The 16,499-nt window shown below is 40.1% G+C and overlaps 1 protein-coding gene across 1 annotated transcript; it reads left to right on the top strand.

Moving 5' to 3' along the window:
- Window positions 1-1,713: 1,713 nt before the first annotated feature.
- LOC139734630 (uncharacterized) lies at window positions 1,714-4,149 on the top strand. The gene has a single exon (XM_071645416.1). The coding sequence runs from the start codon at window positions 2,798-2,800 to the stop codon at window positions 3,815-3,817; it is 1,020 nt and encodes a 339-aa protein (XP_071501517.1). The 5' UTR covers window positions 1,714-2,797; the 3' UTR covers window positions 3,818-4,149.
- Window positions 4,150-16,499: the final 12,350 nt, after the last annotated feature.

The raw sequence follows: 16,499 nt of genomic DNA on the forward strand, positions 1-16,499 counted from the left end.
GAAAGAACCAAGAATTTGTGAGTGCACGTCACGAGACGGACACCCACGAGTCATACAGCCCACGAGTCATACAGCCCACAAGTCATACAGCTCACGAGTCATACAGCCCACGAGTCAAACAGCTCACAAGTCATACGGCCCATGAGTTCGACACTATTAAAGCCAACAAGGCCCACGAGACCGACACATTACGCGCCGTGTTGTATCTGTCGGACTCGTGGGCTGTTTTTACCTAGCGTCGAAGTCATGGGCTTTATTTGCCTAGTGTCGAACTCAAGGGCTGTATGACTCGTGAGTTGTATGACACATGGACCTGTTTTCCATGTCGAACTCGTCGGCTGTATGACTCTTGGGTGTCATTCTAGTGGGATGACCCCGAATTTGTCACTCTCATGGAGACTATCGTCTGTAATGCTGTGGAGAAAAAAAAGTGGGTGAATGGATGAATAGACTTGAAGGTGAAGAATTCGACCTACAGAAAAAGCTAGAAACGAAGGACAAAGAAATCCCAGCACTGAACAAGATCGTTTCAAACCTAGACAAGGAAAAAAAAAGGTCCTCAACAACAGCATCAACGACATGGAGCAGTACTCCCGACGCTCAAGTACTAGTATCCTCATATTTGGTGTGGAGGAGAAACCCGGAGAGAACACGGATGAGATTGCGGCACATATCGTCAGGAATCAGCTTGTTGTTGTCCTTGAACCCAGAGATGCAGACCGGTCCCATCGCACAGGAAAGATGAAAACACCACCAACGGGGACAACTGACAGGGAAAACGCAAAATCACGCCATCGACCAATCATCGTGAAACTCGCTACGTACAAGAAGCGCCAAGACATCCTTGGAAACAGAAGGAAGCTGAAAGGTGCAGGGATATCCATCGTGGAGGACTTGACCTGGAAAAATGAGATTCTTCTTAACAAAACAACAATGTGAAACGAAGAAAGTCTTGTCAGCATGGTCTTCAGATGGCAGGATCATTGCTCTTCTACCTGCAAGTGGGGAAAATTGTCAAAAGGGTGATAAGAAGCGACCACGACCTTGACAACATTTAGGTAACAGCACAGCAATGTATTGATTCTTTATATGCAAGAAACTATTACCGGTACTGCCTTACTGTTGTGTAATGATACACAAAGTTATCACTACCCCCTCCCATTCTATTGATGACTGGATATACACCACCAGTTCACCTCCACCAGTCAATGACCCCTACCAATACTCTCCACCTCATCCAGTGAGTCATCGACCTTCATCATCCCTTGGGTACTTCTAGCCCCACCTAATTTACGACCAGGCTAAGCCAAACCTAAACATCCTGCCGTTCCCCCATTGATTACTTAGAATTGTTGTTCATTCCAAATCCAAGAATACTACCTCCTTTATAAAACTAGTCCCGCCTTTGTTCCTATAACAACCAAAGTTTTGCCCAATTAAAACCCCTCTTTAACATGAAGACTCCACCCCCATTCATCCATTCATAGTGTGTAACCAACAGTGTAATACTCATGATTGAATGTATGAAGTGAATTACAAGTTGTAGAACATGCAGAGAACAAGGCTTGGATTCTGATGCTCGAAGAGAGAGGATCGCCTCCAAAACGCCTCTCAAATAAAGCACACGTATGGAAACTCAAATGAACTGTGTCGCCACTCATTTTTACTATGATGTGCACCTCTCAGAATTAATATCAACCGATCCCAAGTAGCAAAACATCCGCTACACAACATGGTGGAGAACCCGGTTTGATTTGAACAATTCAACACGTACAGCAGTTGTGACAGAACATTGACTGTTAACAATTGTTCATGACTTGCGACACTATCCGCCTGAGAACCCGGCGCTCCGAGAATAAGAATACGACTGACATCTGTTGCTGTGGCCAACGAAAGTTTCAGCTTCCCGAGATCAGAACTTGTCTCCTTGCTGTGAAAGTCTGTGCAGCAGAACTGAGAGCTTATAAGTACCACATCTGATATATGATGGCATATATCACATCATCTGCCACCATTGTCCTTATGTGAAAAACGGACAACAACGGACAGCACAGCATGACCGTGGACTTCAACATATAATGGTACATCGAATAATCACGTGTTTCGACTGCATGACGTGTTCTCCTCTGGCGTGACCGAACCCAAGATGACTTATCCCGACTGACTTCGACGACATTGCTCTCCAGAATGAGATGAGCGCCACTTCCATGACCTCAAGAAATACAACATCATCGCAACACCAGCCGCCATCATCACCATCAGCATCAACATCGACATCGCCACCATCTTCACCTCCGACATCTTCATCTCCGCACCATCATCGCAGTAGAGGTCATCGCAGCCAGCATTATCACCATCATCACAATCACTTCTCATCATCACCGCCTGATCATCACCATCGCGTTGTAAGCTGTCGACATCAACAACATTGGACACCACTGGACAAGGACCAAACAATGACTTTCTGACATTGACATTCTACGTTATGTTGACTCCCTTATAACAAGCCCCGGATTGGCACTGACATATTCAAGTTGACATTATTGTAAAGTTTTTATTTGTGCATTCAATTCATCTGTTCTTCTCTGGCCTGACCCAATCGGTAAGTGAAACCAATCACATTTCATTGTTCCAGTGTGAGAGAGCGTGCATTGTATTCGTATGAGAGTTGTGTTACATTAAGTTAGATTTGTAGATTGTATATATTGTATTTGTTCACCAAGTAGTAAGGAACGCGTACGCCTACTTTCGAATTTTTTGTTTAAGTAAGACCAACTCTGACACAACTATATCAACAATGACTACCACCACCACGACCACACTCAGACAAACTGACTTTTTACCCGCCCGCTTCTCGGGGGACAAACTTGACCGGGACGATGCAACAGCCCACATGCTGACATTTCTTGACTACCTTGACGCCCATAACATTGACGTAACAAAACCCACTTCTTTCGACCAAATACTCAAGACATTCAAACGAACCCTCCAAGGTCAAGCACGACTTTGGATTGACGGACAAACCTTTCAGACATTCAGTGACCTGCGTGAAGCATTTGTACGACGATTTAGCCCTGCTAAATCAGACTTTGCCAAAGTACACGACTTTAACACTCTACACCTGACTGACGGCGAGAGTACTGAGGCTTTCCTACAACGACTCCGTGTAGCAGCCTCCTACATTGACTATGGGGAAACCCAAATTAGACATAGACTTTTGGACTCATTACCCCATGACTGCCGTGCCGCCGTCCTCATGTCGGCATCAACTACTACTCAGACCTGCGACGAAATAGCTACTAAAGCGCAGCTGTACCTGGACATACAAAAAGACAAACAACCTATGACTAAAGACTTGACCTTCGCCACTCAGAGCGAAATAGACCGATTAAAGAACGACCTCAACTCCCTTAAACTTGACACACTTGACCAGACCCGAGGACGGACTCGTGACAGAGGACGGGGACCGCCCCACTCGAGGTCCTCCAGCAGAGGTCGCAAGCGCGAGCACAGTGCGGGCAGAAGCCCATATCGTAGCGACCGCCAATATACAAACAACCGCCATCGCAGCCATACCCGTAGCCCCCATCCCAATGACCGCGTGCCACACTACACCAGGCGCAATGACAGACGCTCCATTATTTGTGACTATTGCCTCATACCTGGACATGTTTGGCGACAATGTCGCAAAAGACTAAGGGACATTGACATGCGTGCGCAACAACAACAACAACAACACTATAATCACAACCAACATCAACATCAACAACATTACGACCAACAACCATACTACGGACCACGCCCACAGGATTTTTAGGGCGGGAGGACAATAATAACGCTCATTATTCCTCCTCCCGTAGTAAGAATCACAGGCAAAACCCCAACCATGACTCCAACTTGAAATCGACTTACTTAGGGACTGACGATGTAGATCTACAATTAACTGATCGAAACTTTGTTAAAGGACGACTAGACAATGGTAAGAACATGTTCATACTGTTTGACAGTGGCGCGACTAAGACTCTAATTTCGGACAGGTACGTGAAATCGACCCCGCATCTCTCCAACCTGAAAAGACAAAAGGTAGCCCCTACACGGTTTCGATTAGGGAACGGGCAGTTTCTTCAATCGCAGTCGGCGATTACATTCAGAGTCACTATCCAGGGACACAAATTTGAAATTTCTGCCCTCATTGTGGAGAATCTTGTTGGTGTTGACCTGATTTTAGGGACGAATACTTTATCGGACTTAGACGGGACTTTGACATTCAGGAACAATAGGTTCAAGATCAAACAGAAACGAATACCTTTCTCCCCGACAAACAATGTGACTATCAACCCTAAGGACTCAACACTCATGACCTTACAGGGACAGGCACCGCCACAATTCCGTAACACTGACGTCATACTGACTGCAAACGACTATCTTGGTAGACATTGCCCCTCTACCATGGTTGTAACATTGTTGAAGGGCAGGACTCAAATACTAGTGACTAATACTTCTGGCCGACCCCTCCAATTTGCAAAAGGCAGACCAATTGCATACCTCGACATGGCATGCCCCATAACTGTGTCTGAGCCCCTTCCCACTGACAAGGTGAATGTGACCTTAACTGACCGGCACACAGACAATATTTACAGCACCCAACTCTCTACCCCACGCCCAGACAGTAACCATGGATACCAGACTAGACAAGACAACCTCAAGAGATACCCCCACCTTGACCCCTGCGACCCAATTGCAAGCATGACTGAAGACCAGATAATTAAGGAACATATTGACTTAAACAACAGCATACTGTCCCCTACTGAGAAGGACCAATTGAGACAATTACTACGAGACAATAGGCCTGCATTTTCCTTGTACGGCGAACTTTCCAGCTGCCCCGACTTTGAAGTCGACATTGAACTGACTGACGACACACCATTTTTCATACGCCCCTACTTTGCCACAGAACCCGACAAACGACAGATTGAAAAGGAACTTACTAAACTTGTGAAGCTAGGAATACTAGAAATCGGACCACAATCATACACATCACCAGTACTACTAGTAGCTAAAAAGGACAAATCGGAAAAACGTGTTGTGACTGACTTTCGATATCTGAACTCAAAAATCAGACGAATAAACCACCCTTTTCCCCTACTGACAGAGACCCTTAAACGAATCGGACACGCAGAGACTAGAGTAATGAGTGTTATTGACCTGAAATCCGCCTTTCACTGCATACCCCTCTCAAAATCTGCGCAAAAATACACTGGAATTGCCTCATACCATGGAGGTAAACATTACTACTACAAACGCCTAGCACAAGGACTTAACGTTTCCCCCGGACTCTTCCAAGCCAAGATTGACGACATTTTAGGTACAATTCCCTACTCTCATGACTTTTGTATTGCCCACCATGACGACATTATCTTGTTCAGCCCCGACAAAACGACTCATAAACAACACTTGACACAGGTCTTAAAGGCGCTTTCTGACAACGGACTGAAAATCAGCCCGAAAAAGTGCAAACTCTTTAGGGATGACGTCGACTACATGGGACATAGGTTAACCATTAACAAGGATGGTGAGACATGCTATCAACCACTGAATAATAGATGCGCCTCAATACATAACATGACAAGACCTAAGACCCCCCGACAAGTAAGACGACTAATAGGTGCAGTAAACTATGTTGCGGGATTTTTTCCCAACATACAGACAATACTCAAACCACTCCACCAACTGACCAGGAAGAAAACAAAATTCAAATGGACTGACGAACATGACAAAGCCTTCAACAAAATTAAAGAGCTAATGACCAACCCCCCTGTCCTACATATGCCCCAACGAAATGGACGCTTCAGACTATACAGTGACACCTCAAGGACTGGTACTGGTTCATACCTTACTCAAATAATACACGGTCAAGAACGACTACTAGGATACTACTCGAAAGTTCTCCCTGATGCATGTAGGAGATACAGCGTCACTGAATTGGAATTGTTTGGCCTTCTGCTCAACATTACTGCTTTCAAACATGTGTTAAAGGGATGCGAATTTGATGCCTTCGTTGATCACAGTGCTATTGTGCAAATTTTGAAATCCAAAGAAGAACCTAGTACAACTAGACTCCAGAAATTGCTACTCAAATTATCGGAATATGCATTCAAAATTGGGTACAAAAAGGGAACAGAGTTAGTTTTAGCAGATTTTCTTTCCCGTGTTCCAAGTGAACAGCACCCGGAAATAGATCAGGTAATCCCCCTTTCCTTTAGCTTGTTTAGCGAGAGTGACTTTACTCTTCACCCCGTCCAGCCAGTTGAACGACCCATGACACGTGCTTATGCAAAACAGATGGGAGTTACAATCCCAGACATTTTTCCTCCACGTGCCAGTGACCCAACACCTCAAGCATCTCCCACTACTACAACCCCTCCCCCACGTCCACCCCCTAAACCTAACTTAGGCAAAACAAATGACACACATGCACGACCAACCAACCAGAGACAAGAACCAAAACATGACACACCCCCAGCCCCAACTCCAGTCACTACACATTCCCACACACGTTCCCATGACAACCATGCCCCTTCCACGCGACCTCCTACTCGACATACACCTGTTACTCCTCAACTTCACGAACCAAGATTAGTTGACAGACATAACGACCACCAACACCAACACAGGCACAACTCTAACGACCAATACCGAGAAGCACCGCCTGACCTCTATACCCCGCCTAAGCCACTGACCACTAAGGTAAACAACATTGTAGCTGGACACATCCCAAAACAACATGAGCTAGACAAGTTTACTGACTTGATCAAACGGAAAATAATCAGAGACTACAACCTTCCCATTGACATGCGACAACTAATGACTGAACAGCAAACCTCGCCTTTCTTCAAGCCTGTTTATGACTATTTGTCACATGACATTCTACCCAGTGACAAAAGAGCAGCCAAAACAGTGAAATTAAAGGCTGAAGAGTACATTTTGTGTGACGGCCTACTGTTCAGACTTTTCTTCACAAAGGACGATGACTTCAGGCTACAACTAGCTATCCCAGAATCTTTGACTGACACTATCATCTCCCAACACCATGACAACCTCCTTAGCAACCACCAAGGGACCCAACGGACTTACTTGACAATTAGACGCAACTACTACATGCCCAACATGTTTGACAGAATTAACAATTATGTCAAAGCTTGCTTGCGCTGCCAGCAATTCAAGGGCAAACCAGACAAGGACAGACCCTTTCACACGCGAATACCCGACTCTTACAGACCATTCCAACGTATCAGTCTAGACTTCAAGACAATGCCAAGTTCACAGACAGGATTCAGACACTTGATGGTGATTTGTGATGAAATCACTCGATTTGTTGTTTGTGCGCCTTTGAAGACGCTAGACGCAGAAACAATATGCGAAGCACTGATCCAAAAAGTGATATGTATGTTTGGACCACCATCATGTATCGTGACCGACGCTGCTGCCTCACTGACCGGCAAATTACTGACTTTACTGTGTGACGCCCTGAACATTGACAAGAAAGTGATTAGTGTTGCCAATCACGGTAGCCTACAAGTAGAACGACATATCAGAACTCTCTCTGACTTTCTCAAAATCAACCTTAACCAATTTGGAAATGACTGGGTAAGATACATTTCGACCACATGCTATGCCTACAACTCCTTTTCCTCTCCACATCTAGGTGACCATTCCCCCTATGAACTTGTTTTTGGCCGAGACGCTCCAAATCTAACCAACTTGACCTTCAACCCCATGAATGGACTTTCTCAGACATATGATGAATATGTGGCCCATCTCAAGAAGAAATTTGACCACATCTCTCAGACCATGCTTTCACTGCAAAGAAAACAACAGAACAAGCAGAATGTAGAGATTGCCAATAGATTGAACAAATCACCGATCTACTCAGTAGGTCAATTAGTCTATTTGTACAAGCCTACATCCTCTTCCCTCACTGCTAACTCTCGAAAAATAGCAGCTGAATGGGTTGGACCCCTGGTCATTCATGAGATTTTGGATAGGACCCACTACATTCTGGCAACTCTCAAGGGAGAAATCCTGCGAGATGTTTTCAATTTTAACAGGCTGAAACCCTGTTTCATGAAAGCGTCTGACGAAAGAAAACCGATCACGCACATACAGCGACTGAAAGAAAGACTAGGCAAAGCAGCACAAAACGAGACTGGTCAAAAATCTGACAAGCCGTCAGTACAGTTCATGGATGAGCATGACGAAATCAGACCAGAGTGTACTGCTGACCAAATTATGTGCATGCAAACCACTGACCCATTCAATGACAGAGATTATGTTGACTCCCTGCCCTCAAATGATGGCATAGCCGCCCCCAACCCCCTACAACAGCCCGACCTAGAAAGGCAATTTGATTTGCTCATGAGTGCCCCCACAGACAATGAAATGTCATTACACAGAGGGCGATTCAAGGCTGGACAGTTACAAGTTCTGACTTCATTTGTTAGGAATGTTACTGATAATGACCCTCAAGGCATACGTTTTTGGTGGAACATCGGGTTATACCCAGACATGCATGACTTGGTCCAAAGTATCTTGGCAGACAAGAATATTCCTGTAACTGGAACACCCAAGAAATTCATGAGACAATTGTATGTGTGACTTTGTAAATAGAAATTATGTATGCGACACTTTAACTTCATGTACTATCATTTTGTGCCTCTATAAGTCTATAGGACCTTTAAATGGATTCTGTGTGATACACAGTGTGTCACATATTTGTTATGTCTTCTTAATGTACAAGTTTGGAATTACTTGTCTATGGACGATTTATCTATTCCATCTTCTTGATGAATGCTTTACGAGTTTGGAATACTCGTCTTATGTTTAACTCGCTTGAAAGCGCGAGTTCACGTTCATTACATTTTATTATTCTAGTCATTTGGAAAGATTTCCTCTTAATAGGAAAGGTTTGTAAGCCATGATATTCTATGATAGTCTTTCAAAATTGAATGACATTTTGCCTGGATCATAGACTTGACTTTTATTCCTTGAGCGTTCCTATTATCTTCCCAATGATTTTATTACAAAGACATATGTATGGATAGTGCATTAGATACAAGCACTCAAGGTTGTTATTTGGATCAGATTGTTTATCGCACTGCACAGAATAATGACCAGCGAATTGTTTTTACTTTGTTTTGTGTTACATGAATTGCCATTGTTTTATGATAGGCAAGATCACATTAATGATTTGTCTACAGTGCATAAGTCTGCACAACATTTTGTACATACATGTATTATCATAGTGCATAAGTCTGCACAATTTAATTTGACTTGCTTTAAATCTATATCCTAAAAATGGTATAGACTTTAGTGAATATGATATCTTAATTTGGTAACTTGAATAGTTCCCAAAATACAAACAAGACAAGGATATTTCACTCAATGGTAAAATAAGTTCATGTATCATACACCCCCTCGGCATGACTAAGTCTTTTAAGCAGAACTTAAAGAAGAACTTAAATGTCTTCATCGTGTATTTCATATACAGTAATTGGTCTAATTGATTTAACTGTATATTATTATTGTAAGGATTTGAGCAAGAGAGAAAGTATGAAAGAGTCTGGAACTATGATAAACGGTTTCACAAGCATGTTTTGTACATGGTCAATCGCCTTTAATTTTGTCACCCAGCATATGCTGAATTATTGTGTGTAAACCCATCCCCCCTCAAAGAAAAAAAAAATTAAGAGAGGAGTCTTAATTTCCAAACAAAAGGGATGTTGTGTAATGATACACAAAGTTATCACTACCCCCTCCCATTCTATTGATGACTGGATATACACCACCAGTTCACCTCCACCAGTCAATGACCCCTACCAATACTCTCCACCTCATCCAGTGAGTCATCGACCTTCATCATCCCTTGGGTACTTCTAGCCCCACCTAATTTACGACCAGGCTAAGCCAAACCTAAACATCCTGCCGTTCCCCCATTGATTACTTAGAATTGTTGTTCATTCCAAATCCAAGAATACTACCTCCTTTATAAAACTAGTCCCGCCTTTGTTCCTATAACAACCAAAGTTTTGCCCAATTAAAACCCCTCTTTAACATGAAGACTCCACCCCCATTCATCCATTCATAGTGTGTAACCAACAGTGTAATACTCATGATTGAATGTATGAAGTGAATTACAAGTTGTAGAACATGCAGAGAACAAGGCTTGGATTCTGATGCTCGAAGAGAGAGGATCGCCTCCAAAACGCCTCTCAAATAAAGCACACGTATGGAAACTCAAATGAACTGTGTCGCCACTCATTTTTACTATGATGTGCACCTCTCAGAATTAATATCAACCGATCCCAAGTAGCAAAACATCCGCTACACAACATTACATCATGGTATCTTTATCTGTTTGATTTATAATCCTGACTACCTCCATGCTACATATATTGTAATTTTATACTCTCTTTTTTGCAACTATATTTTTGTTCTTTTCGTTGACTGTGAATAATCAGACGTATGTGCGAGTGTGTGCATTGCAAGTATTTTCTCTTCTAGTCAGTTATGTCTATGTGTAAAATGTAATTCAAATATTCTACCATTTAATCATATGCTTGATGACAATGAATTTTACTGGACAATGTACCAATTTTTTTCACCTGTCTATACATGTTGATATTGCCAAATTGCAGTCCCTGAAACTGAATCCCTTTGTCATTAATTCAACAAAGCCACATGAGTTTGGAAATCGTCATACCCTTGATGATGTGGAGAGCAGTATGGACCCAAATTGCAAGTGTCAATATTTATTCACTGCAGATTTCTTGACTAGGATGTGCAAGAAAACAATCTAAATTTTCTTTATTTCATACAAATGTTAGAAGTTTTCTAAAGAATTTTGATCAATTTATTATTATATTAGCATCCCTTGAATATAGATTTGATATTATAGCAATATCTGAAACTTGGTTTACCCCCAAATCCAACATTGATTTATATCTTATTCAAAATTATACCCTTGTACATTTATGTAGACAAGACAAGATCGGTAGAGGAGTAGCATTATATATTTCCACTGAATTACAATGTGCAATACGACATGATTTATCTTGCTCTACCACAAGATTATGAAAATTAATGCTTTTTGTAGAGGTTAACCAAAATAATAAATCTATTGTTGTAGCCTGTGTATATAGGCCACCGAATACTGACATATCTTATTTTACTGATAAATTGAATGATGTTTTTGAATTATTGCAAAGTGAGAAAAAAAAGATATGTATCTTTTAGGGGATTTTAATATTGATTTGTTGAGTTATGATTCTCACAGTAAAATAAATGAGTTTGAAGATATGATGTTTTCTTTTTGTATGTACCCATTGATAGACAAACCAACTCGTATTTCAGTGAATAGAGTCTCTTTACTAGACAAATAGATTTGAAAAGCAATTTTATTCTGGTATAGTTTATGATGATCTATCCGATCATTTCCCGATATTTTGTCTGTCGGAAGAGAAACTTCAGTGTAATGATAAACTATGTAAATTTGAAAGATATCAAAAGCGTATAGTCACTGAAGCTATTATGTTATTGTTCAAACAGGTATTGGAGTCAACTGAGTGGTTGGATAGTTCTGAATGTTCCCATTGTAATGCTAGTAGTTATGATATTTTTATTGATAAGTTTTGTAGTATATATGATAAATGTTTTCCATTGCAAAGTATTCAACACAGGAAAAGTGTTAAGATTAAGAAACCTTGGATAACAAGTAGTATTTTCAAATCCATTAATCATACGAATAGATTGTATAAAAAAACCCACAGGTCTCAGTACATTCAGAAATATAAGCATTATAAAAGTAAGCTTGTTAATATTTCCTGTATTCGTAAGTAAAAACAAATATATTATAAGATTTTATTTTCTTCACTGAAAGGTAATATGCAAAAAAAAACTTGGAAAGAAATTAATACCATATTGGGCATTAAAAAACAACATAATTTCCCGAACCATATGTACATAGACAATTAAAAATGTACATCAAAAGAAGATATAGCCATGCAATTTGATAGTTATTTTGTAAATGTGGGTAAAAAAATTTGTCAGAAGCAACATCAACCTAGTATAGTTCATTTGAAGATTATATTACTTCTGGAAACGTTTCCTCCTTTTTTATTTCACCAACTTCTATTCACGAAATTATTGAAATAACTTCTTCGTTAGATACATCAAAAGCATGTGGGCAAGATGATATACTTCCCCGAGTAGTCAAGGAATGTATTCATTATTTTGCGAAACCTTTGTGTGATATTTCCAATGCGTCATTTAGCTGTGGTATCTGTCCATAAAAAAAATTAAGACTGCAAAAATTATTCCATTATTTAAAAAGGGTAAGCCTGACTATATTTCAAATTACAGACCTGTTGCAATCATTTCAGTTTTTGCCAAGCTGTTAGAAAAAAAAATTATGTATAAGAAACTTCATACTTTTCTGATAAAGAACAATTTGTTAATTCCTGAACAGTTTGGATTTAGGAAAACTTATTCCACCTCATTGAGTATTATTCATCTCACTGATTATATTTTTCAGGAATTTGAAAAAGGAAACCTTTGTTGTGGAATATTTATGGATCTGTCTAAAGCATTCGACACCATCGACCACCACATCTTATTTTTTTTAATGCATTTATATGGTATAAGAGGAGTGGCATTACAATGGTTTTAAAGTTATTTACATAACTGGAAGCAGTATGTGGTGGTTAATGGTGTTGAATCTGAATGCCTCAGTGTGAACATTGGTGTACCTCAAGGCTCAGTTCTAGGACCTCTATTATTCTTGTTATATGTGAATGATATTGTGAATCTTCAAAGATTTTGAAATTCTCATTATTAGCTGCTGAAACTTTTATGCTTTTCTCTCACAAAGATATATCCTCATTAATTTCCACCATGAATAATGAACTTGAAATATCAAGTGAATGGTTTAAGAGTAATAAACTTTTTTGAATTTTAGTCAAACAAAATATTTCATCCAAGAGGTTAAAAAAAAATTGTTTCACAACCAAAATGTTATGATCAATAATATTTCCATTGAGAGAACTGAGTCGATATTTTTTCTAGGAGTACTCATTCATGAATCCCGTGACTGGAAGCATCATGTTGTAAATATTTGTTCTAAATTGTCAAGAAATGCAGGTGTTTTATCCAAATTACAAAGTGTATTACCTTCCATTATATTCATAAACATGTATAATGCAATAATTTTCTCATCTTAATTATTGCAATGAAGTATGGGGAAACACATAAAGAGTACATATTAACAGATTATATATGCTTCAAAAACGAGCTTTACGTAGTATAAGCAATAGTCATTTTACTTGTCCAAGTTCACCACTCTTTGTGCAATTTCGGATGCTCCCAATTTTTCATCTGATCAAGCTGAATGTTTTGTTATTCATGTTTAAATATCATCAAAATATGTTGCTCAATGTTTTCAGAAACACGTTCCATATGAATTCCTCATTCCACTCGTATCCCAACCGGGACCGCTACAATTTTCGTAAATCTTTTACTTATTCCACTTTAAGATTGTAGTCCATACGTTTTACAGGTGTCAGGGAATGGAATTCTATGGATGGTGACCTTAAATCTAGCGCTGAATACATTTTCCAGATTTAAAGTATTATATAAACAGAGTGTATTTAGACAGATGGTATCCATGACTGACTAGACTTCCTTTCTTCCTCTACATTTCTTTTTCTCATCTCATTTTCTCTGTATACTAAGGATGGATGTGCGAGTGTGTGTGTGTGTGTGTGTATGTGTGTCTGCCAACAAATTAAGCTAAGGTATGTTTTGTGTCAATAACAGATTAACTAAGTACACGCATGTGTTATGTCAATTTGGACTAATTTTCTGTATGTATTGGTCCATGTCACAATAAGTGTTGATTGATTGTATGTTCAGTATCTTATCTTTTTTAATTTGAGGGCTCCAGCCACAAGCACAAAATTGCTTCTTAGGAGTCCTGGCATGCATTTGTTTCTTTGTAATGACCTGCATGTTGTATATTGTTTTGTATTTTGCCAAATAAATGAAATGAAATGTAGCTGTGCCAAGTATACACAGAATACATTACGGTGAGCGTTTGGTGCATTATTTGAATTTTAACGGCTAACAACCTTCAAATACTACAGAAATGTTATAGCTTTACAATAGTCTTGTCATTCTGGTGGAATATATAATGTTCTGCATGTGTTATTTGGGAAGGAATGCAAAAGGGATGGACCATCTTTAATGGGTGCTACATAAACTGAAAAGCCGTAGATACGAATGACATCAGGGAGGCATGTGAGAGATGTTATTGCCTGATGCAATAAAGTGGGCGTATTGCAAAGATGAAATGAAAAGTGTAAAGTCAGGTGTATGCATCACCAATGTGACGTCTCAAAAAACAAAGAAACAATTAAAAAAGACAACAACCAAAACGAAATCCAAGAAACCTTAACGAATTTCGCTGATGTTTTTGTATCCTATGGGGGTGGGGTTGGGAGAGGCGTTTCAGAATAATGATTATGGCATTAAAAATGGGAGGAAAGAGATTATTAATGGAGAGGAACGAATCTGTGCTATGATTAATTTTAAATCCATATTGTCATTTTCTGTACAATCAATGTAGTTTTAAGATCGCAGCTGCTGATCTACATTTTTAACAAACATGCATGAAAAATGGAACTACTACAGTGTAGTTGCGATCTTTCAAACACAGGGGTGACAATTAATTAATGAAAAAAGTGCCATACCAGTATCAAGTTGTTTGTAAATATCCCTTTAAAAGGGGAGTGTACACTGAGAAGAGTTCGCTTTGACCATGTGTAACCTGCCGATTCTGTAAAATAGCTTTAAAGGTATTGTTCACCATTGGGAGCAGTGATGTAAAAAAATGTTTGAGTTATCACATTTGATGCATATGTGTAGGTCAGTTACACCACAAAACATCACACCATATGAAATTTTGCCTAGAATAAAGCCTAGAGTATAAGGAGATATCACTAAATTTCTCGATAAATCATAACTGTACCTAGACAATTAATTCTAGAAATAATCTTTTTTGTGTGTTTAACAATCCTTAACATTGATTATATTTTATCAGAATTTTTTACATTCGTTGTTTCTATCCCTAACTCACATTTGAGAACTATTTGAAGCACTAAAGCTGGGTTTTTGTTTCATTTGCAAATGGTAAATAATGCCTTTAAGTGACCATCTTGCATCGGCCTGCCGGAAGACATGGATGAAAAAACAAATAATGGAAAGAACTGGTGCAATTTGATGTAATTTATGCAATGCGACGTTCCGAATCCACGGCGCGGCAATCAAGAAATATCGAATTGGGTCTAACCTGAGGGGGCCTGCTTCCCAATAATAGAAACATATGGATTATATGTTTGAATGAAACATGACAGATTGTTGCGTACACTCCTGGTTTCGTTTGATGTAAGTGAGAGAGCGGTTGATGGGCAGGGGGATGTGACGTATGCGTGAGGTACGGGGAATTCGATCAATCAGCATAAAACATGCTTAACTGGTATGAGCTAGAGTAACACCGCAATGTATGGAAACAAACAAATAAGCAGACCAGGAAATGTACGATATGTTGTACTCTCAAGAGATTCTAAACCGTGAGATATTTAAACCTTTGCTATCAATATTCCCACGGGTGAAGCTTTAATCGGCTTCGCAGAAAGTGAATAGGCCAACCACCTCTGATGGATCAGAGGTTTTACGGAACGACTGGAGAGGAAAAAGAACAGTTTAGAATGTTAATAAGATATATGAATTTCTTCTGCCAGATTTTTTTTTTTATCTAGCCCGAGTCCGGCTAATTCCTTACCCTTTTTTTCTTTTTTCTTTTTTCTTTCTTTCTTTTTCTTTTTTTGCCAGGGAGTGTTGCGAATATATCAACATTTCGAGGAATTTTATAATGTCCTGCTGTTCTTTATACACTCCGATTCCATCGTTTTGCATCTCATATACACTTATACTTTAATCAAAATCCACCTCCCCTAATCCCGAATGAGAGGGACAAAGTCCGCGCGAGTTGAAACGCATATAATTCAATAAACTGTACGGGAGAGCAGGCCGGGGGTGATCGGCGACGGGCGGGTCAGGTATATGTACAGGAAGACTATGTAGACGAGGTAATTCTTCTACGACCTGAAAAGGTCGTAGATGACAAGGTGCGACATCTCTTCATCTCGACTTCTCGGATCCGAGACGGCAAGAATGCAAGATATGAAATCTCCTCCTCTCGACATCTTGGGGCTCCGACAAGGCGAGTTGCGAGAGCTCGTTTCCTCGACTTTTAGGGTTGATCGCGACGAGGTACATCATCCACGGGCTTTGCGGTATAATTATGTGGTCCTCACCTCACCCGCTACTGCCAGGACTTGACTGTGATCGTACGATCTTGTGGATAAGCTCTTGGAGGCCGGGAGGTG

Source organism: Diadema antillarum, unplaced genomic scaffold, assembly GCF_040938485.1.
Source record: "Diadema antillarum isolate AM-2024a unplaced genomic scaffold, OU_Dant_1.0 seq00000536_RagTag, whole genome shotgun sequence".
In the NCBI taxonomy this organism is placed as follows: Eukaryota; Metazoa; Echinodermata; class Echinoidea; order Diadematoida; family Diadematidae; genus Diadema; species Diadema antillarum.